Raw genomic sequence first — 24,457 nt, 5'->3', positions numbered from 1 at the left:
AATTACACAAGCCTTCAGTGTATTTTCTAGTATCACTAAATCTGCATTTGAAAAAAGACACTCATGTATATATACAGATATTCCAGCAGTCCGCAGCTTGTGTATGGTGCCATCTGACTGGCCTGCCTGACCAATATCTGGATGAAAATCAGACAGATAACAACCAGGCAGATTTGATTTTGCTGTTGGATCAAGGACTGCTTTTGTGCATATGTGATGTGATCATTTGGCCCTCAAGGTAGGCATATTGGCGAAAGGATCTTCACAGTTCTGTTCAGCTTAAGGGCACTAAGGGGCACAGAATCATACTTCTTAGTGTTCATTTCACATCCATCTGGTGCATCTGCAATATGATTCCTATCCAGTGTGAGTTGCAGATTGCTTCTTTGCACCCTGTGCCCACTTGCACTCACTGAATGACGTGCAAATGAGGGGGTGGGAGGGGAGCCATTCACGTGCCTTACCCCACCCACACATCATAAATACAATGCTGTATTCATGGTGAAAGCACAGGTCTTAGTGCTAAGTACAGGGCAGTGTGCAAAAGTGTGAAAACACGTCAGTTTGTGCCCACTTCTTGCACCCTGCCCTGCACTTCATAAATGAGGCCCCTAAGCCCTTCTTAAAGGTGTTAATGGAATGTGCCATCAAAACATCACCAAGCAGCACATTCCACTGCCTCCCCCATACTGAACAGCAATTATATATACATTACATTCATATTTACATTAGACAAATAAAATAGAAAAATCATTTGTAATAATGACAAGTACAGAGCAGTGCCACTAGAGCTATGCAGTGCAGATAAATCACTTATATGTGAAATGGGACACCTCACATTTTCACTGGAAGAACCCTCCAACACATATGTCTTTATCATAATAAGGGTAATACAATATGTGTAATGATGTGCAACAATTCCTCTGAAATCAGGTGTGGAATGCAAGTGCAGAAAGCAGGTTCCCTCATCAGGGTAAAGCCAGGAAAGAGCTGTGTAAGCGGCCTGTCCACTGCAAGTTTTCTGTACTTTCACTATAATGGGAATTGCCCACAAGATGCCACGGCCAATGGCTGTCTTACCTAAAAATTGATGATGGGTAAGCTTTGTGGGTGTTCTTGGGTGATTCCCAGACAAGCCACAGCAATTTCTGGTGTTTCTCCCGTGAATTTTCCCGTGAAAATTTAAGACCAAAACTTTCCTGAAGTCGCCCAAAGTTTCCGTGCAACTTCGGGCGACTGATTTGATGCGTATGCCATCCCACCGGCGATTTAAATTCTTGCCGGTGGGATGGCACATAGGGGATATCAGTCGCCCGCGGTAGTGAAGATTTATTGTGGGCGACTAATCTCCCCATATGCCACTGCCCTTAAGGTATGGAGATCAAAATTACAGAATGACCCTGAGCATTCTGGATAATAGATTCTATAACTGTACTGACATAAAACTTTGGGGAACAAAATTATTCTTATCTCTATTACTCTGTAAAAAAAAAATCTCACAACTACACAACAGCTCAATTCATGCATTCGGAAGCAGTAACTAGTAATACTTTAATTTCTCTAAAGTGTGTTACCTGAGCAGTACTTGTGCAACCAGCAAACAGGAAATGGCAATTTTCTAAAGGGTAGTTGTTTGTTTTGTGTCCTGTGTATAGCAGAGCACATGCCTAGTGAAGAATGGTAACTAGTAAGGGACAGTCTCCTTAGCAACCAAACAAACAGACAGTGGAAGCCCAGACATGGCAGGGAGAAACTGGCTCTCCTGCTCCTGCTGTTGTTAAAGCCATAACAGATTTCTGCTAATCCGACCCAGAACGCAGAGCAAGGACCCTACCTCACTCCCTTGATTTGCTGTTTATTTTTACTGCACTAGCAGCCAAATATTGGATTTTGTCATAGCTGTAATCTCTCTGGGAACTTGTGCAACTGAATGCAGAAGTCATGTCTCACACGTAAGTAGAGGCGATTGGCAATTTCGATTGGTTATTCACTTTCAGGAAACAGGAACATCCCTTATCTGTATAGACTGGGTGTTATGTGTTCACTATTGGACAGCTCATAATTCCCCATTTATTTCTCATTTCCTCTTCTGTATGCTTTATTCTGTGAGTAGACATTACTAGCTCATTCTGCGTGTTATTTTTTTCAAGTCTTGATTTTGATTATGAATGGGAATAATCCCCGTTTCTGTCATTCTGAACATTTTCAGCACAGTTCCATAATGGTTTTTAACATTACAATAATATGATTACATTTTTGGATGCCCAAAGCCATGCATTCAAGCTGAGGAAGTAATTAGGTAGCTAATCCAATAGATGGAATGCTTTATTAAAGGAAATAGCATGTGGTTAGGAACAACTTTTAGTGGTTTAAACATTAGGCCTCCATAACACTCTTGAAATGACACTGGAATTCTTTTCCAAGACAAGGGCCACACAGGCATGTGGCCTATGTGACAAGGAGCTAGCGTCACTGCAGCCTGGAATGCTGGGAAGATGGGTGCTGACAAGTGACACTAGTGATGTCACTGCTGAGGTAACAAGACTGGCTGCCCCATGGAGGGGCACATAACTTCCATGGCTTTAATGTCACTTACAGTGCTAGCTTTAACCCATACATGCCCAGTGAAAAAGTATCACTGCCATGCACAGCCTGTGGCATTAACCTAGTGGGTGTCTCTGTTAAAACTTGGTGGGGTGGGTGCAAGTAATTGCCTACAAAGTGTGACATTTATTTTGCCAATGTATATCTTTTGATTAGTCCTTGTTAATTTTATTACTACAATTATTGGGTATTATGGAATTGAGATATACTTGGAGAGTCTAAACAATGCACGTGAAAGAAGACCTTTTATTTACATTTATTTGATTTCAAAAGTTCTAAATATTCACCTTTTTTATTGGTTAATACTATTTGTCAAGCAGAAACCCCTCTTAAAAACTATGGCATATGGGACAAATTCAAGCTTTTAAATTCTAGTCTTCATAGTATTTGCTCTGACCCTGGCAATGTACGCACAGGTCAGATGAATATATGCTCACTGATGAATTTCTGTTCACCTGACCTGCACACCGTAGTCTTGTTGTAATTCCAATCGTTTGAGTTGTCGGCAACATGAATGAAGCAATAGAATGTGTCTGAATGGCCAGACATATGTTGACATGAAGTAGCATTGTCGTTAGGAAATAACTCTCTGTAACTGAACTGTATTTGAATCATGTCTTCTAACCCTCCTCACCGACTTCAGATTTGGCCACTTTTAGGCCAGATATCAGGTGGATAGCCCCTGGTTGCAGCACTTGCACAGTTATTGTGCTTGCGCTGTGTGTTTTACTCACTGTTCTTGAATGAGAAGCTATCCAGTTTGGATTTCTTTCGGTATTTCTTACCGTAGCAACCAGGCAGTGGTTTAAATGACAGACTGCAATATGAATAGGTGAGGGGCTGATTAGAAAAGTAAGTAATAAAAAGTAACAATAACAATAAAATTGTAGCCTCACAGAGCAATAGTTTTTGGCTGCTGGGGTCAGTGACCCCCTTTTGAAAGGTGGAAAGATGTAGAAGGAAAGTAATTCATAAACTATAAGAAATAAAAAATGAAGACCAACTGGCAATTTGCCTTTCTATAACATACTAAAAGTTAACATAAAGGTGAAACACCTCTTTAAGTAAATGTGGTTTCTGGGGAATCTTATTGCAATTTATTGGTGCTTTTCAGTTGAATGCGTAGACTTAACATTTAAAATGGGCCAGTAAGTAACACCTTCTTAAGACAGGTATTAACTTTACAGCTCCCTTGTGTCTGTGCATTCTGTACCCTGTACAAAAACAAAAATACCTTCACTCGCACACCCTCAGCTCTCCATACAAATTCACCACTCGGTGCACACTGCTGGAGGGGTCGTCACCCTCCCAAAAATCCTATATAGAAAAAATAGCACTGGCACTCCGGAGCTGTATAAGGGAATAGCCCTTTAGGTATCTTTATTATGGAAATGCATTCTGTACCCTGCATACTGGGGAATTGGAGCTAGGTGCAAGTTAAGGTTGCTATACACGTTAAGATCTGCTCCTTTGGCAAGGTCACCAAACGAGTGGATCTTCTCACGACGTAGCAACCTACGGCCGGTGATATCAGGCCAAATGATCAAATTAAAATGGCTAGTATATGGGTCATTGGACGAAGATTGGGGACAGCATCAACAAGCCGATGCTGTCCCCAATCTGATCTGAAAATCAAACCTGCTTGACCGAGATTTGGCCAATTATAGGCCACATATCAGTGGGATAGGTCCATACACAGGCATATAAGCAGCTTAATTGGTCTGAAGGTATCAAATCAGCAGCTGAAATTTGCCACCTTTACAAAGAGCATGTATAGACACAACTGTCTTTATGAAAAGCATTTAAGTGCACTCATTTCTAATGGAGTCCTAAAGTATTTGAGAGCTTCACTCAGGTAACAAATAGCACTGATACAGAAAATTTGACCCCATGCAGTGCATTCCATTTCAGAATTTCTGACCTTAGTTCATATTTCTGGAGGATCATTGGATGCTGGCCTTTTCTGCAGGTCCCCCCCCCCATAAAAAAATGTATTCTGCATCACTATTGAATAAAAAATAACAGCCAGATGGTAAACAAAATAACCTTGCTTGTCTATACTGTGGTAAACAGGTAAGCAACTAGGTAACATGGCCAGCCTTCTTTTCCATCCTCCCCACCCATGCATGGTGATGACGTGCTGGGGGAGGTAAGTTACCCTCCATCATTACACCTTAGGCACATAACTCTTCTGCCTACCTCTAGTTCCAGCCCTGGTGGCAACTATAATGCCAGCCACATTGCCTTTTTCCCAAAAAAGTAACCAACTTAAATGAACAACCTGCTTTTTAAAAATAAAATCTGTGCTTATATCATATTGCAGAAAGCAGTGTTTCTTAACCCTCAAATTCAGTCAATGGCTTGGTGACCCAGAAACTGGTTAAGTACCAGTCATGCACCTTATTATAATGGCTATGTTCTAGTGCAGGAATAAGTTTCACTGTATTAAAGGGGATCACGTGAACCCATTCTAAACTTATAGGATATGTATCCATGGCCTAAAGAGTTATCAGAATGTTTCTTTATACCTTTGCCATCTTCCCTTTGTAATTGTTTCTCTGTGGCTGTTATGTACCCAGTATAGCTTCCTCGATATCATTCAATTCTAGGATTTTTCCACATATTGTTACTGCTGATACCTTGAATTCAGATAAAAAAAGGCACCTGATGCCATCCTGTATGTGCCGCAGCTCCTTAATTCTGCACCTTTTTTTATTTTAATTTGATGTCTGTCAGAATTTCATATTAACTTGTTTTATGGGGATATCCTCCTATGCATAATTTGGATTGAAAAGACCTTTAAAAGCTCAGTTAAATGTGAAACAAGAAAAAAAATTCTCTCTATTCGTCGCACGTGGGGAGCGGGTATATTTCCATGGCACTTACTTGCCAGCCTAGAGTGTGGTACCGGATTGATTTATTGAGTCACACTGTCAAACTCTCACTTTTCTTTTCATCTGATCCACTTTATCAAACTATCTAAAAACATTATGTTTCACCAAGCAGAAGCCGTCCACTCGAGTCTGGGCATTTGAAGATCTAATGTGCTGCAGCCAGGCTCCTCAATGGGGCTTTTAATAAGTTCATTGCCCTTCACGCTGGTTATATCTCTGTAAGACTTGCCTCTTCTCTCATCCTTCACAGGAATGAACAGATCTGAACACGGGATACGTAGTGCTCCCATTAATTCAGCCAAGACTGAGAGAGATTTGCCAGAGTTATTTTTAAAGGTGAAATGTGTGTAGCGATCAGGAGCGTTCTGCCTCATTATATCACAGCTATTCCTTGATACGGCAGATTTGTTTAATAGAGGAGAATCAGTAGATTAAGCATTTATGACTAATCTTCTCTACATATAAGCCTTGTACTATGTCTAACCTGGATAATATATGGATCGTTAGGGCATTCACTGTTAAACAGCTTTTTTTCTGTGGGTTATAACAAGCAGTGAGGCAAAGGTGCTGATTATGCATTCATAGCGGTACAAAGACTATCTGTTCCTAGGGGATTGGATAAAGATATGTGCAGTGTAGGCTATGTATTGATCCCTTTATTTCATATTTGAATTGTGTTTCTCTTTTTACTATTGTAAATACAAGGGCTCATTCAGGCCTGGACTGTGGATTTAGGGAAATGCTAGAGGGGCTGCTACAAAAAAATGCCATTGGCAGTCACTATTTATTGGGCCTATGGGGGGCTGTTTGGGTCTCTCTGTACTTAAAATGTCAGGGCTTAGTTTGAATCCCAGTCCAGACCTGGGCTCATTTATGCTCACAAGTGCTGTGAGACAGCTGCCATTTTGAGCACAATTGGCATGTTTTCTTCCCCATAATGCAGCGTTTCTCTCAGAATTCTAGTATTGTAGTCACAAGGGGAATTTGCTCCTGACACTGATGTATCAAAATAAGAGAAACTGTACTTTGTTGCAAAGTGATGCAAAATCAGATGCAATTGCACTAAATATTTTTGAAGTCCAGTTGGCATGATTCCCGGTGTTTGGCATGCAAGTGACACATCCGCCATACTCTTTAGATGCAGTTGTGCCGTGACCATTGATGTGTGGCTTTGAGGGAACCATGGACCCTGGTCTAAAGGTGATGGTAGCTCCAGGGTTCCTCTGCTGTAATGGGCACAGCAGAGCTTAATTTGTAATAGGCTGCGCTTGCAACTACAGGTATGGGATCCCTTATCCGAAAACCCGTTATCCAGAAAGTTCCGAATTACAGAAAGGCTGTCTCCCATAGACTCCATTATAAACAAATCATTTTAATTTAATTTTAAAAATGATTTCCTTTTTCTCTGTAATAATAAAACAGTACCTTGTACTTGATCCCAACTAAGATATAATTAATCCTTATTGGAGACAAAACAAGCCTATTGGGTTATTATTATTTATATAGCGCCATCAACTTACGCAGCACTTTACAGAATAGAGGGGTACAAAAGACAGAGCAGTTAACATGTACATATAAACAATTCACATAAATGGTTTGCAGTTACATTGGATGAGGATCGGAGACACTAGGGGGAGGGCCCTGCTTGCAAGAGCTTACATTCTAAAAGGGAGGGATGAGACATAAGGTCAGGGTAACTAGCATGGCGTTGGAGTTGTAAGGTGAGTAGGTGATGTAGGTTTGTAAAGTGACAGTAAGTGCTGAGTGAGAGGTGAAAACCAGTGGTTAGAGAATGTTTGGGGGGTTTAGGTTATAGACTTGAGTGAAAAGGGGAGTTTTAAGAGGCCGTTTAAAGGCTTGGAGAGTTTGGCAGTGCCTAATGGGATGGGGAAGGGCGTTCCAGAGGATCGGTGCAGCGCGTGAGAAGTCCTGGATGCGAGAGTGAGAGGAGGTGATGAGTGAGGAGGAGAAAAGGAGGTCAATATTTAAATAGTTTTTGCAGACTTCAATTATGGAGATCCAAATTGCAGAAAGATCCCTTACACGGAAAGTGCAAGGAGAACATTTTGATGCAAGTACCTTTAATGAATAGGGGTTTACGCACAACTGACTATGAGAAACTTTGTGTGAAAACAACTGCGCTTGTGTAAATAAGCCCTGTGATTTTTTAGTACACAGTTTTTAATTTAGTATTAGAGGCATTACAAAATGAAGTTTGTTTGAATGTAAAAATAATAAAGCTATTGTATCCATTTTATAATTATTCTCATGTGTACCATTAGAATAATAATAATACAATTCACGGGTTAGTGCTCTAGATGTGGGCAGCCAACCTCTGCTTCTGCCCCTCAAGCTGGCCTGAAAATCAAATGAGCCATTGGTTTCCTGATGTATTGTGGCAGCAGCCATGCTGCGAGTAAGGTTTTTTTCTTGGTGAACAGTGAGTTCTTTTATTTTGTTAAAATGTCCCTGATATTTAATGCCATTTTACTCCAGCCACTTGATGACTTGGAGTTTAAAAAGTTCTGGTAGTTTGTTTTAATTGTAACAGTATTTGATTATGTGATGAGGGCATGTCTCCGAGGGGTTTTGTGGGTCAGTACATTTCCTCATTGCATATATTAGAGGCAAAGGTTGCATAAATCTAGTTTTCTTACACCCTTAAGGGTACTGGTTTTCTGATTTCATTGTGTCAAGCCCCCTTTGAGGTGCAACAATTGTTAACCCCCCCTTAGCTAATAACAAGGTACATGGCTGTATCCAGGGGTGTACTTGCAATGAGGCAAATGAGAACCTTAACCAGAAATCAATCTCTTTTAGTGCATGGAGTTGAACAACCACTCCTTTTGTGTCTTTATGTATTTGGGAATCTGGGATTAAAATTATTAGTACCTTTGTCATTTCTGATATTGCCATTAGAATCCATGCAGAACAAGTTCTATTAAATATTAGCACAATGCCATGCTTTAAGTAGGCTATTTATATTGGGGTGTCATTTTGTTCAAGTCTGCTGCTGGCCCAAAAGCCACAGTCATTTAAATCTGAACTCCATTTACTTTTATGTATTTGAAGCTACATTGTTTCAGGACTAGCAGTTTAGAAAGGGACAAACAAATTCTGATTTCAATTGCAATTTCATTTACAAATAGCTTTCTTTTTACTGAATGTTTGGGCCTATGGTCCAAGGCTTTCTGGTGGACCCCTGGCATCCCAGTCTGACGCTGACCAAAAATATACATTTTCTATCTACTTCAGTGGATGTATTTTTGCTAAACAAATGCTCTTTTATCATTAGACATCTCCCAGTTTAGCCCCTTTCTCATGCAAGGGATTATTAAACCTATGAATAATGAATTTATTATCTCCAGTTGAGATATCTCTTACTACCCTCTATGTACCCTGTAATGTAGAGAGTTTACTCTCCCTCACAGCCACATACCTTCCTCTGTACATTCCAACATTTAATTGAAAGCCCTGATTATAATACAGAAAGGATTTAGCCTCTTGTCTTTCTAATCTTGTCTCCTAATACCATGCTGTCATTGCTATCAATCTTTCCACTCTGACCCATGGCTTTTCTTCCTTCTCGTACCCACACACCCACGCTTAGTTATACACTTCCTTCAGACTGCACTTTTTCAGGGAATTTTATCTTGTTCCTAAATCCCCAGAATAAAGCTCTTAACATTTTTCAAACATGCTACTCACCTTCTCTGTATCTGATTTATTCTTTATGTCAGATTAATAAAATAGGGGTAGTGATATTTAATGGGATACTGACTACCGCTATGGTGCATGAATGTGGACAGGAGAATGTATCGGTGCCCCAATGTGTGCTTGGGCCTGTATAGTCAATCCTAAATGCCACAGTGAAGATGTTGTTACGCCACAGGTGTTGACGCACTGCAGTAGTACTAAGCCACTACTCCCTGGCTTTTATCGTTGCTTGGTTTCCTTAGTCTTTCCTTGAACCCTAGCTTGTTGCTGTGTTGTATTCCTGTGACCCTGCCTTACTTGTCTCCAAATCTATGTCTATGCTAACTTCAGACTGATTACACATTGAACCTATGCTGCCTGTTTTGATTCTGAATCTGCTTCCCCTTTGGATACTCTGGATTTTTTTGGCTCAAGTCTTACCAGCTGATCCTCAGGTCATTAACTCCCTGTTTATCCTTTGTATGAGTTTTGGGTTGTGTGCAGCAGCAAACCATCAATGCATCAAGCTCCCTCGCAAAAAAATCCTAGGGGAGAGGGCTGGCGCACACTAACAGGCCCTCCAACCCTCTACCCTGCCCTGCCGTGCTGCCACTGCCTGCAAAGAAGAGAGGGGGCATAGAGGTCACGTTGGAAGTGTTCAGCTGGGGAGGGAAAGTTACTTTAGAGCAGAACCTATAATCTGGGCCCCTTTATACTCTGGGCCCCCCTGCGACCACAGGGTCTGCTGTATAGTAGTTACGCCACTGGTTGTATAAGGCCCTTGTGGATCTCTCTCCATTCTGTTAAGCCTGACAGGTTGGTAGGTAGGAAGTTGTTTTTTTTGTTTAAAGGAACAAAATAGCCTGTAGGACCTTTTTGCCCCTGTGCAGCAGAAGGCTGTGAGTGCCAGGACAGGCAGAGACCCAGTTAAGTACATATAAAGGATCTGTTCTCCAGAATGCTTGGGGCCTGGGGTTTGGCAGGTAAAGCACCTGGTTTCTCTGATGAAGGTTTTCTGTGGGGAACCATAACGCTGAACAAATAAATGTAACTTTTATGCATTAATCATGGCTGTGCAAATGTGTAGTTCTGCCCTGGCACCCAGGTAATAGTGTATGTTTTTGTTGCATGACCCAAACTGTACATTACATATTGCATGTATATATGTATATGTTATATATTCTATAGATCAATACATTCTTATTTAACAAAACAAAAACAAAGGTATCTGGAATTTTTGATTCAGTCATCCAGTACTAGGATTATTGGCTGTCTCGACCTGTGGTGTGTTATATGGGACTGTCTGAGAGCAGGTGCCTTCATGAAAGAGCTGAAAAGGACAAACATTCCTATACTGGCTGGGATTCCCACATCAGAGGGTTTCTTTCCCAACCCTGTGGTTTTTCATTACTGCCTCCGATGTCAGGTTTCCTTGGTGCCTTTGTTTTCTTCCTTCAGACGCCAGAGATGGGGAAAATCAGGACGTTCTGCTAGTACTTAGTTATGCTCATAAACTGCAATTGAATTCAGCTATGGCAAAAGGTGAGAGGGGCTGTCTCTGCTTTAATGTCTGCGTGATAAGAAAGGAGAATTAAACAGCACCCCTGGATTACCGTAATGCGATATAGCCTGAATAAAAACACACAGCTCTGCCCTTGTGTGCAATTCTTCAAATGGCTGCAACTTAATTTATTCAGTAGTTTATTGATGACACTGAGCATAAACCTGTGTATATTTTACCTTGTGATTCATGTGGCGTGGTGTGGCGGCAGCATTGGATACAGATGAGGGGTTCCTGTAGATGCCATCCTTTTCCATTGCCACAGGGTGTGTGAGGGCATTATAAGTGGAGGAGTTTCCTAACAGCCCCTCTGGGGCATAAATAGCTATGTACTATCATGTACGGAGTCTGTGCCAGAGTTTGAACATCCCATTTGTCTTTTCCACAAGCTGGGAGCTCCCTTAACCCGCTTGGGCCTGGCACAATAGTGAAATCGTGTCAGCTTGACTATATCTGGCCCTCCTTTCGCAGAAATATTCCCTCTTTTGTTACACCGTTGATTCTGTGAAAAGACTGACCCAAAAATTGAAACAGGACCACCATATGTTCATAAACAGTCACCTAACAGATATATGATCCCTGACTTTTTCTTTTTTGCGTACACATTTGTTTTACTTGGCAAGGGTATTATTACATTTTTGTTAGGATTTCAAAACAGTTCTACAAAACAGAAGAAGACATTCATTTTTTAACTCTCAAGAGTGATGACTACAGGTTGAAGCTAGCAAGCGGTAACTTATTGAACAAGTCTTTGTCTTGTTGGTATAGATATAGTCTGGGAGCATGCAAAGTGCTTGCATCATTAAGGGTGTGCTGAGGTGAAGCCATTAAGAATCTTCTCCGCTCAGCACAAACATAGAAAGAATTTGGCATCTGCACATTAAAGCTGCCTGAAGACATTCTTAGCTGATGCATTGCCAGTCTCACTATTATACCCAAACAAAGCATGCACCATGGTGATACTGGATCCCATTGCACATATGCAAACTTAGCCCCACCTCAGCTTAACATGCCAGGGACCTGTAACCCCTCCAGCCAACAAAAGCTATTGAGATCAGAGATCTGCAGCTGCTGTGTGCACCAGCTAAACTCAATAGCCAAATGTGTTAATATTGCTCTGTTATTCTTCATGCTGAAAGACTTTAGAAATAGAGAGCAAGGTTCATTTAAAAGGATTACATGAATTAAATATAAAACACTTTTTTTCAAGAGCTATTTCACTGTCACTTTGAACTACAAGTAGTAAAGCTCACCACACAATCGTTACATGCTCAGGCATAGTAAGGTGCCCTGGCATCTGCTTGAGGGATATTCAAACAAACATAGGGCAGATACAAATCAATTGGTAAGGCTTAAAACAAATTAGAATAAAGCATGTAGCTGCCAGACAAGATGGTTAACTGCATAACCTTTTTATCAGTCGACGAAGAATAGGCTGGACTTCAGCTTCCAATTTATACTGTGCTTTATGGGGTTCATTTTTTTGGGCCAATGTGGCTTGATCATCCAAAAGCCCCTTGGGGGGCATTAGTGTAAAAAGGAAATTTAGGATTACTTTTTCTCTGTGAGTGTGATTGGTAGGAGGTGTCAATTTTTTTTAAATTTCTTAATAATGGGCCACACTTTTGCAGACCAAAAAAGAAACACCTGAGGATTCACATACCATTTCACTGGATATGGCTGGTCAGGATATAGTTGCAGTTACATTGCAGCTGTTGTAAGTGTGCATCCTTTTACTGCATTTCTTGGATTTCCTACACACAGTCCTGTGAGCATTGAGGGACTGACTGATTAGAATAATTCACTTGGAATAACTGTGAATGTATTGGGGGGGGGGGGGGGGTTATACAGAGCTCATTATTTCCTTTTAGCAGGTTAGCCTGTTATAGTAGTATTTTAAGTAAAAGGGGAAGTAGGTTCATTAAAAAAGACAGTTTTCCTTTAGTACTTTATAAAGGCAATATATATTTATAATATATATATATTTTTAAGCTAAATACATTTTCAACAGGAGTCCTATTTATTGTGCTGATTTTCAAGGTGTATTTAAGTGTATTCTGCCTCTGATTCTACCTTTTCTGATATGCAGTGCTTTCTTATGTTAAACCTTTCAGGTGACCTAGATCCTTGTGACATCAATGCATTTGCTGAAAATGCCCTCCTCCAGCTGCAATACCAATAATGATACCTGTTTATATTGCACCCATATCACATTAAAGGGGCACCTCTGTCTATATATAAAGGGCTTACATTCACTTTATTTTAATACATGCAGTGAGTTTCACATACATCAAAGAGGATAAACAATAATAAATAAAACAATGCCCCCAAATAGCCAGATTACCATAAAAAGAAGAATCTTTTGGTGTGGCTGTAACTAGCAAAGGTTGAATTACTTAGTTAAGCAACATGGGTATGCTGCTTTACACTCTACACCAGGGGTGGGCAAACTACGGCCCGCGGGCCACATCCGGCCCGTTAGCCCTTTCAATCCGGCCCGCAGTCTCTGCACGCACGGGGCGCAACCATATAAAAGAATGCACTGGGGAGCCGGGGAACAGAAGGACGGGACGGAGGAAGCAGCGGGTCGCTGGAGGAGGGAGCCGCAGGTCATGGCGGATGCTGGGGGGAGCTGGTGGGAGGATTTTGAGGAGAAGCTGGAAGATGCTGAGGAGTGGAACTGCAGGATGCTGGGGTGGGGAACTGCAGGATACTTGGGTGGGGAACTTCAAGATGTTGGGTAGTGGAGCTGCAGGATGCTGGAAAGTGGAGCTGGGGGGGAGCTGAGAGGCCCCATAATTTCTGATTGCAGCCCCAGGCGCAACGCTGTCCCGGCCCGGTCCGGCCCGTCTGTTAGTCAATGTGGCCCCTGAGCCAAAAAGTTTGCCCACTCCTGCTCTACACAAACACTAATGCAACAGTTAATTGCCTTCAGAGTGCAGAATTGGTCAGTTTGTGCTTTTAGTATTTTAAAGTTCATCCTTATTCATATAGGTTTTAAATTAAGTAAAAATCCATTAAATTAGTCTAACATTATTGACAGGACATAGAGAAAAAAAAGGTTATGGAATCCATCCACCTATTCCATCCCAGTGTAAAAAACTAAGGCAAAGGAAAGGGAATTATTCCTACAAACAGTGGGGTAATTTATCAGCACTGGGCAAATTTGCCCATAGGCAGTAACCCATGGCAACCAATCAAACTGTTGTATTCATTGTTCTCCTGCAGTTGGCTGAAAAAAAGCTAATCGCTGATTGGTTGCTATTGGTTACTGCCCCGGGCAGTAAATGAGCCCCAGTGAGAGAACAGTTAGGGAAACAGAGAGAAGGAAGCAATGGCACATTAAACCAGCCACAGCCAAAAATAATGGGCATAGTCTTTCTATATGGTTCTTGAAAATAATCATTATCCCAGCTGTTTTACTACAATTTCACACCATATCTTTTTTCTTTTAGGTTTTATAACAAGATGTGGGGGGAAGCCCAGCAAGCTCTGTGTCACCTCCTTCAGCAGGAGATGCCAGATGTTCCCCCGAAGCCTGAGAAGGATCGCTTGGCAGCTGCTCAGTTTCTTAGCACCTTGTATGTCAGATATTTGCAGATTTTCCGCAGCCTGGAATTGGCGTATGATCAGATGACACACCCCCAGAAGCGGAGGGTGGTCAGGGTTGTGCTGGATGGGGTGATGGGACGAATCTTGGAGCTCAAGAACGAGCTGGTTGAGTTGGAGATCTCTGAGTTTCACTATTTTGATGACATTCTGCAGGATTTGAAAATGGGACCAGTGAGTGTTTCTCTTGTTAAAGAGCAACCATAAGTTTTATATATATTGTAATTGCATGTGTCTCAGGCTGTGTGGCCATGACTTTCCTTGTCATCACTTGTAGCCTTCCTATTGTTCTATAAAACCCTACCAAGAAGCCAGAGTGTGGTATAGTCTAGTGTTCATGATATGGCACCATTTTGAGTGTAGTCATTTGGAAACAGCAGAGATATATGGGTATATTTATCAAAGAGTGAAACTACAGCTCACCTCAGGTCCTTTAAAGTTAAACTTTACCACTTTATCTATTCATTTCTGTGGGATTGTTAGAAGTATATTTATCAAAGGGTAAACTCTCACTTTCATTGATAAAAATGCCCTTAAAAATCGTATAGAAATAAATAGAGAGTGGTGGAATTTTACTTTGAATGACTGTGGTGAACTGTAGTTTCACTGTTTGATAATTAAACCCCTATGTGAACAATGCATTATCTGAAACAATTCTATATGCCTATGGCTTTAATAAAGAGATACCAACAGTGCATTAGGATACAGTGGCCCTTTATGGCAATACTTTTAAACAAACTGACTTTGGAAGTTCATACAAACTAACATTTTCTACATTTTTATTTTTTTGAATTCAGCAGAATTGTGGCCAAACAATTCAGTAAGCTTAATGGCCAAAACAGCAGTCCCATTAAATTTGCACTTAAAGTTGGTATTAAAAAACCATAAATTCTATAAAAAACCTGCTGAACTGTTTTCTTTTTATGAAACTTTCTCTGCGGTGTATTTCATGTAATAGAGCTTGTAAATCTGAGGCTATATCTAAACAATATTTAAAGGCAATACAACAAAACCAACAGAATGCTGAAGCAGCCATAAATTATTTCTGTCTGCTGCCAATATCTTGGGGTTCAGGGTGATATTCCCAGCAGCATAATTGCACAGAAATTCATATCCTACTGTCAGGTCATTTTATTCTTATAGGATAAAGGATTATGTGACCATTGTTGATATAAATTGATATAAATTGCCTTTGGTTCTTTGCCATAGGAATGCCTTGAAATTCCCATTCCAAAATACTTCATCAAAGAAAAACTGAAAGTATTAAAGGAACGGGAGCGAATTCTTTCAGACATCTTGCAGCGAACTGGAACTCCAGATTCCGAAATGGTACGTGCCTGTTTAAATGGAACCATGTTTCAAATCCATACTAATGTAAGTAGGCATGTATTAGTTAATGAGAGTTCTTCATGCCTACCCCCATACTGCTAGTATCCCATTAAATCTTCTATTCAGCAAACTCCATCTCCATGCTGCCAAATGCCAAATGTAGGTCTGTACTATGCCCCATCAAGGATACCAGAATAAGAGACACTAATTCTCTCTGCATTCTGTAACTAATGGGAATTACACAGCTGTATAAATGTCCCCTGGCTCACAGGGAGTCCCAACCCCATTTGATCATTTTGATATAGTGGATGGAATAACACAGGTTTTACAAAAAATAAATCCATTTGTTGGTATGGATTCTAATACCCCTGGTTCTCCAACATAAAAACAGAAGGTATGAGAAAATATTAAAGAGGCTCTTGTTTTCTTTTTTCTAATAGCTGCAATGTTGCCCTGATAGTGTTAAAGCTCCAATTATTAATACCATTTGTATAGTGATGATCTGTTACACAAGACATTGGTTATTATTCACATCAGTCCCTGTCCTAGTGGATCTTACTATCTAAGTGCCCAGGCCAGAATTGAACCAAGGACCCCAGTAATGCAAACCACTGTTCCACCTGCAGCACATGCGCAGCTTCCCAGATACATCAGGCCAATGCAAGATATAAACCTTAATCCCCAATCCTATCCTCACTTGCACTACACCCCTGGGTGCCACTCTGTGCAGGAAACTTTTTCATGGGCACAGAAGGGATGTTAAGACAGGTATAATGGCAGAGAGTAACTATTCTTTGTAGGTTTTACTTATCCATTAGAAAAAGACTTAACTCTTTTATGTCCCTTTAACATGGCTGTAAGCAACAATGCAGAGCTGTCAACCAGACAGCTATGTTGGTTGGGGGAACTGCGGCGCACAAAAATTTCCCCCCGCCCATACCCAGAAGTGACGTCACAGACATTACACATGCTTCCGAAATGCGTAAAATCACAGCTAAAGCTGAAAAATTCTTCCTTCACAATTGCATCAAATGACGTCACTGAACACTCAATGTGTGGCACTTAAAGGAGAAGTGAAGGCTAATAAAGTTAATCTCAAGCTGCAGGCATACCTTCAGTTAACTCAATAGTGCCCTTAAGTCTCCCCATATTTCACCTGCTAAGATGATCAGAAGCCAAACAGGAAGAAAAAATGCTGAGCTCTGTAAAGAAAGTTCCCATAATGCCTCACTCCTGCACCGAGACCAAGACCAAGTGAACATGCTCAGTTAGTTAGACTATGAGGAAGCTTCCTGCTGATTGGCTCAGATACACATTCCTAAGGGGGGGGGGGGTGAGTTCTTAGCATTCTTGAGGTGGAAGGGGAGCAGGAGAGAGCAGAGAGCTGCGTGTCTCTGGCATATGAATTACAGACACAACAAATCTTTTGACAGAGTATAGCATTTCTGTGAGTGCTTATGGCTGTATTTACATAGACCTTTCTGATAAAGCTTACTTAGTTTTTACCTTTCTTTCTTCTTTAAAGGCTTAAAGTAATACTGACACAATATTGATCATATTGATATTGATGGTTTTAATGCATAGGGCTGCATTCGTAAGGACTTGTTACTTGAAGTCCCTAAACCCTGTTTTTCCAACTTGACTGTCCCTTCTCAGCCTGTCAGTTATAGCTTCTAATGCTAATGGACTCCTGCTGCACAAATATGGCAGCCCCCTCATAGAGGAACATTGGGGATCAGATAGGTAATGTAAAAGCATCAGGCAAATAGTTTTATGGCAAAATTATAAAGCTCAAGTCAATGATATCTTTAAAAACAGTTTAAATTTAGGTGTCAGTATCTCTTTAAGAATGGCAATGGCTGACAAATTTTAAATGACCAGTAATCGTAAAAGTTTCAATAAGCTACATTATCTGCATCAAATATACATGTGCCCCAATACCCAACAATGACATTTAAGCTGGCCATACACGCACAGATATAATTGTTTTGCACTATGTGTGGCCTCATAACTTTCATCCCAACAATTTTGTTGTTTAGTCGATCGAACAGGTTAGAAAATAATGATAATTTCTGTGCATGTCAATATCCATAGGTAATCTGCAATGTATTTCCAGGACATAACTTTCGTACAATTGTTGTCTGGCAATAATGGTCAGAACAGTGTCCCATTTGTTAATTTAGGACTTTAATCCTACAGTTTTAATGTGAATACTAGTTTTAGATTGTTGCATTAAAATGTCCGATTGATACCTGAGCGTTTGTCATAAAATGACTAAAATCTAAACATGTATAGCCAGCTTTAGGGGCTGTTCTTAAGGCATATGGGAAAATGGTAGTAATCTGTAAATTTCTATGTTTTTTTAACCTATTGAAACTACAGAGTGGCCAGAAATATTTCATTCATATATGAGTTCTGTGCAAATTCAGAGATCCCCTGCAGCTGCACTGCCTGGATGTGAGTTTACAGCTGCAGGCTTGTTGTCCATCTCCACCTGATATTTGCCCCATTCTTTGCCTATCCAGCGTCTGTATTCCTGTGTGCCTTCCAGTCCTGCTCCTGCTTGTTTGTTTACATACTGACAGGAAGGAACACATTTATGATCCGCAATCAGGGATTTTGTTAGCTAGACATCATCAGCTATTCCCACTGGATTCAGCTTATTGAATCATAATGGAGAAAAATATACAATGTAAATAGTGTTAGCTTCCATTTATTTATACAATAAAGTATGCATTGCTAATTGTGTGCACAGAGCATTCCTTGCATGTTAGCTTTTATACATGGAAGTGGCAGTTGTCATGCTGATTGAGTCAGTAGATGAGTTCTTCATATGCATCATTAGTAAAAAAACAATTGCTTGATTCTGTTGATCATTACAGAGAATGATTGCGGTGTATATGTGTAGATTCAGATTTACTGCTTCAATTAAAGGGGAACTCCGCCCAAACACAAATTAAGCTTTTTGAAAAGTAAACATAATTTCAAGAAACTTTGCAAAATACATCATTTAAAAAATATGCAGCATTTTTGAGATTTAATAATATGGTTTGGAATAGTTATCTAATCCTGGCCCTGTTCTGATGATCTGGCCGACTACTTTGACAAGTAGATAACAGCAGACGACCTGAAGCCTGCATCCTCCAAATCCCACAATCCCCTGCACACGTGATGTCAATAAGAAAGGAACATCACAGTACAAAGCATTGTGGGTTATGTAGTTCCTGCATGCTGTCTGTAAGCTGTGGGGCAGTTGTTAGATTTTGTAACATCAATGTTTTAGTCCCTCCTCCCCAGCTAGGATGTCAAATGATGCAGAAAGAGAACTGCTGGATTTCAGCATATAACAATGGCATTTATTCATACTTTTTGAAGGAACAGATTTCAGTCATAGGTATATTAGGGGTTTCTGTGCTGTCTGGGGCTTTTTGGCCCTTTTGGTTCGGAAGCCAGAATTCCCATTTAAGGAAAAGTTTAATTATTGTAAATTTTACACTGTAAGTAAAACTCTGCTGATTACATCTAAAAAAAAAGTCTAATATATACATACAGGTATTTTTATTATGTCCCAGTCTGTGAAGCACTAACCACTAATAGGTGAATGAATGGCCGATAAGCTACCCATGTATGGCCACCTTTAGTCTGTGTTTTACCTTATTACACGCTCAATTTATCATGTCTGCACCACCTTACAATTATACGCTGCAGTCCTACATACAATTACATGGAGTGAAACAGGAGCCAGCCCTGTGCTGTCTTGCCTGTACACCTGTATTTTATTTCTGGATTAAGAAAGATATGTCTGTTATCTTTCTTAATCCAAAATTAATATAAAGACAAGATGGTACAGGTTTAAACATAAAGGCCTGTAAACCTGTCCTTAAATAATAGAGACAAATTGATTGCCAACACTCAGGCAACCAAATAATAAAAAAAGTAGGTGTTAGTATTACACTACCAGAACCTGAGCCAGAACTACCACTCCTCTCCTACAGGCAACTCTCATGTTTCAATAAAAAATGATTGTCAGAAGTTCACAGTCAACCTGCAACAACTTGCACCATTCCCTGTGAACAGAGGAGATGTCTGACTTGCCCTTACATCTTATGCACAGATAGTAGAATACCCACAAGTGTGCTGGCATATTAATGCAGGGTGGAACCCCAGAGCTTCCACCTGGTCAGGAGGTAGTGATAGCGCCATGGTTCCTCTGCATCTATAGATGCAGTAGCACCTGATTCAGAATGGAAGGCAGGAAGGACTGAGTGGCACAGAGTGCAACTATACAGTTACATTTTGTAGAGTGCATTTTGACGCAAGTACCTTAAATGAAATTGTGAAAATAGGTGCAACTGACTATGGGGAAAAGCGCAAATTGTCCACTGCGTTTGTGGACATAAATGAGCCCTAATATTTTTACTGTGTAGTCTGCTATTCTGTTACTGCATGAAAGAAGAAAAAAATGCAACTACAAAAAGTATCTTTATCTTTAAAAAATAAATACATAAATAAATAAATAAATCACATATATACATTTTTACCACTATTCTAAAAGTGATTTGCTGATCCATTTGAATGTAGCACTGTAATAATGTGCATGTATAGATAGTCCCTTTGCAGCTTGCATATTAGGTGTGATAAATCCAGAAGGCAGTGAAGGGGTTAAGTGGTGCTTAGGGGCCTGTAAGCAAGTTCAGGGAGGCTCTTTGTGAAGATTTGTAATGCACTTTATCAGGCCGCTCATTAATCCTCTCTTCTCTTTCAGGAATCTCTCATGCTAATAACTCTCTGGGTGCAAGACAGGAAATATCTGTTTGATTCCTGATCTGTTAGGTTCCACTTGTAATTTATCGTCAGTTCTTTAAATACTTGAGCTGCTTTTTTAGGGAGGAGAGGAAAAACAGTGAGAGAGAGACTTTTAAAACATTAGTAAAACACAATCACTGTGAAACTACACAGAAAATAAACTACTTTCTTACCAGAATGAAAGAATAGCACCTTCCACCCTGTAATAAACCATTACTAGGTACATGATTACCATTATCCTTTATTTATACTGTGTCGACATATTTATGTAGCCCTTATACAGAGATTGTTCATCATTTACATCAATCTCTGCCCTAATGGAACTTAAAATTTGTAGGGCTCATTTACAAATACAATGCATTGGCAAAGGGCAAAATTCTCATTCAGATGGCTGTGTTCTTTTACCCACAGTGCAGAGCTGTTTTCCAGAATCTCAGTGTTATTGCTGCCACCCAGTAAGCAGCATCTGCTGTGACTTTATGACTAATATTGTGACTAATATAAATGCTTATCAACAAAACTGCAATGCATGTGTTGTCAGTAATGGCACTAGTGTCTGATTCGTTAGGTGTAAGTCAGTCTATTAGTGGAAATAGAGAAAAGGGGAAACCCTGATGTGTGGAACCGATTGTTTGACTTTTTCAGTTAAAGCCCAACCTTTGATTAAGACACCCCCCAGCTCATATCAAGTATACAGTTGTTTAAAAATACTGATATCTCAGTAATTCAGCCAGAGGTGTTTCAGGGCTCAGGGCTGCCCTGAGGTGGCCATGTCAATGCTGCCCCCCCCCCAGCTCTCTAGTAGAGCAGAAATTCCAATTTAAAATTGGAATTTCAGCTCTTTAAGTTACCAGGCTGTTTGCCGCCCCTGGTAACTTGCAGGGTGCTACCACCTAAGTTTCTCAACTAACCTCATGGCAGCAGCATCCCTGCATTCAGCTATAGTTACAACATTATCTAGTACAGAAAATATATTTTCACCCTTAAGCTGGCAACACATTAAAGGTTAAAAGATCTGCTTGGTTGGGGAGATCACCAAACGAGTGGATCTTTCTTCTATATGCTTACCTTGAGTTGGGTGATATCAGATAACACTGATGGGATAAAGGCCATCGGGATGAGGACCACATCATCAAACTGATTTAATCTTTATCCCAAAGGGATATTAAACTTGCCCAGCTGTCATTGGTTGGGTAGCACGTTTTAGGGTGCTATACATAGGCCAATAAGCTGACCACCTTAAATCTCACCATGACCTTCAAGCTGGACTTTCAGGAGTATCTAGGAGTTCAAATAGGTATTCGCCCCAAATCTCTCCCTAATTGGAATTTGTTTTCCACTGCTTTAAGCCTTCTGTTTGGGAGCCACTTAACACATTTTCTCCTAAATTAAAATGTCAAGGAACTACATGAGTTGGTATCTTTATGGTATCTTTCTGTACAATATTTGAGCAAAGTTAGTGGTTTGCTGCTGTAGTGGAAGCATCCTGTTACTTGTTACTTTCATATGACTACATCCTAAAGATGTCAGACCATGCTTTGGGATACTAGGATACTTTAATTTATCATTGCATGTTCAAATTTGGATAAAATGAAAATGACAATGTCACACAAAGAAATCTATGAAGCCCCTAAACAGACTGGGGTCCATAAAAATCCCTTGGAAGGCCACATCTGACCTGCTGACTTCATTGGACAGTCCTGTCCTCCCACACATATGTATCAAGATTAGGACATTATTAATAGATGTGCAATGTAAAAAACTGATCTCTTGTTTCTCCCTTCTCAGGCAAAAGCTGTGAAGCAGATGTCCCTAGATGAAGCCATTCGTGTGATTCAGGTGTCAGAAAGGGCACGCCAAGGGCGCCTGAGAGCAAAGTTCATGAAAGAGATACATCTAGAAGAGAAAAGGGAGAGGCTTGCAAAACTGCATGGCGAGAAAGCTTTAGACCCTGAGGTAGCGGCGCTGCTTATTCAGAAGGTAAGCCCCATACAACTTCAATGGAAAATGTGTGTTGTTGAATTAATGCCATAAAGAAATTACATGTAGAATATTAGTATGGAGGATATGGGAATGATACGAGATGACAATGAAATGCAAAAGTAGCTGCCCTATGTTTATAATAATAGTTCATTAGCCTGAATCTTGCAAACTAAAGCAGGCAGAATTGGTCCTTAAGACCAATTTGGCAGCTTATCTGCCTGTGTATTGGCACCCCCATGGGCCTACCAGACTGACATCTGGCCTGAATTTGGCCAGATCATGATCGGGCAGGTTTGATTTTCAGTCAGATTGGGGATTATATTGGTTCATTGACATGGTTTTCGGCCCTAGGGCCATTCTATCTGATTAGCCTGATATCATTCACCTTAGGTGGGCATATTGGGAGAAGATCCGCTCGTTTGGCGACCTCACCAAATGAGCGGACCTTACTGGTTATGGCCACCTTTACTCTTGGCCAGATTTGTGAACAGGGCACAAAAGGTCAGGGTAGCAAATATCGGGGGGCAGCATGCAGCCTTTTGGCCACATCTGCACTAGGTACTGGACAGAAGATTTTGACAGCTGATTAAATCTCCCGCTCACCCAGTCCCCAGTGCAGCCAATTAGTGAACAGCGGCAGCAGTAGCAACAGAGAGGACTAGGTAAGAAAGGTGGTGCAAGGGGGTGCGAGCTTAGGGGGTTCGAGCAGCCTAAGGACGTACCAAATTTAAATCCAGCCCTGTTGGTGAAAATATGCATACAAACTTTTGATAAGTTGGAATGTTTGCACTGGTGAAAAATGGCCTAGTAAAAAGATGCACATGTGCCAGTGTGGAGTCAATACTCTAAAACTTGTCGTACAAATGTGGCAAATGTTCTTTTTTAGCAAACATTGTAACTTTAACCCTTTAGTAAAAATCCCGTTATCTGTGTGCCTTGAAATGCCAACCTAAACAATGAATATATATTAATTACCTGCTATATTTTAATGACTCTTTTTTTTTTCTTCACGATTTTTGACAATTTAAAAAATCTGCAGCAAAAGTGTTTTTTATGTGTTTTCCAAACTCGGCTTTATTTAACTATAAAAATCCAAATAAAAACATTTGGCAGCTATAATTTTATTACACATAGACACTAAAGAAGCTTGAAAGTGTTTATAAATAGTAGAATCGTACCAGTACAAATGTTAAGTTTGGCTGCCAAGCCCCAAACCATCCGCTGGGGAGCAGAATACCGTAGAGACATGGGCGTGCACTCCAGCCTTACAAGTTTCTGGCCTTTGTGGCATGTAATCATAGACATTTATAGAATCATGTGATGTTTGATCCAGTTTTTTTCCATGAATTAACATGATTGACTTTTTCTAATGTATTTCTTTTTAATAAAAAATTTAAGATACAAACTCAATTCAGTCATATTTCTGTATAACTCAAATTCCCAAATTGTTAGCTAGGCCAGTCCACCGTTATAATGTTATGACTGTAAGGGAGGAAGAATGAAATGTATTCACTGATAAACTGAAAATGTGGCTATATGTTTATAAATCACTAATCATAAAATAATTGAACATTTGAATCACTTCTGAGCTGTAGATAAAATCTTTTTTCCAGATGGAAGCATTCCTTTAAGAAAAGCATTAAGTGTAAATCTTTATTACGGAAACAGCTCTTTTACAGTCTCTTTAACTGCAGTGTACAGTGTTTTTTGTTAGATAAAATCTTTAGAAACATCCATTCTTAATTTAATACAAGAAAACCTGCTGAACATATTGCCTATTATTATCCTTTATTTATATAGAACCATTACATCACACAGCACTTTACAGAGATTATACACCATTCACATCACTCCCTGCACCAGTGGAGCTTACAATCTAATGTCCCTATCTCATTAACACAACAATTTGATAAGAAGCCAACTGACCTATTTGATTTAGTAGTAGGAAATCCACGGAGACACAGGAAGAATATAC

The 24,457-nt window shown here is 40.2% G+C and overlaps 1 protein-coding gene across 1 annotated transcript in view; it reads left to right on the top strand.

Annotated features, from left to right (window-relative positions):
- Positions 1-1,707: 1,707 nt before the first annotated feature.
- The window catches only part of iqca1 (IQ motif containing with AAA domain 1), a 99,524-nt gene continuing 76,774 nt past the window's right edge, over positions 1,708-24,457 (top strand). The window contains exons 1-4 of the mRNA XM_012971325.3: positions 1,708-1,952; positions 14,211-14,538; positions 15,574-15,693; positions 22,288-22,479. Of these exons, the coding sequence (XP_012826779.2) occupies positions 1,942-1,952; positions 14,211-14,538; positions 15,574-15,693; positions 22,288-22,479 (651 nt within the window). The 5' untranslated portion in view covers positions 1,708-1,941. The remainder of the gene's footprint in view (positions 1,953-14,210; positions 14,539-15,573; positions 15,694-22,287; positions 22,480-24,457) is intronic.

This window comes from Xenopus tropicalis, chromosome 9, assembly GCF_000004195.4.
Source record: "Xenopus tropicalis strain Nigerian chromosome 9, UCB_Xtro_10.0, whole genome shotgun sequence".
NCBI classification, from domain to species: domain Eukaryota; kingdom Metazoa; phylum Chordata; class Amphibia; order Anura; family Pipidae; genus Xenopus; species Xenopus tropicalis.
Note: the sequence above shows the minus strand (reverse complement) of the source record. Positions and strands in the feature narration are given on the sequence as shown.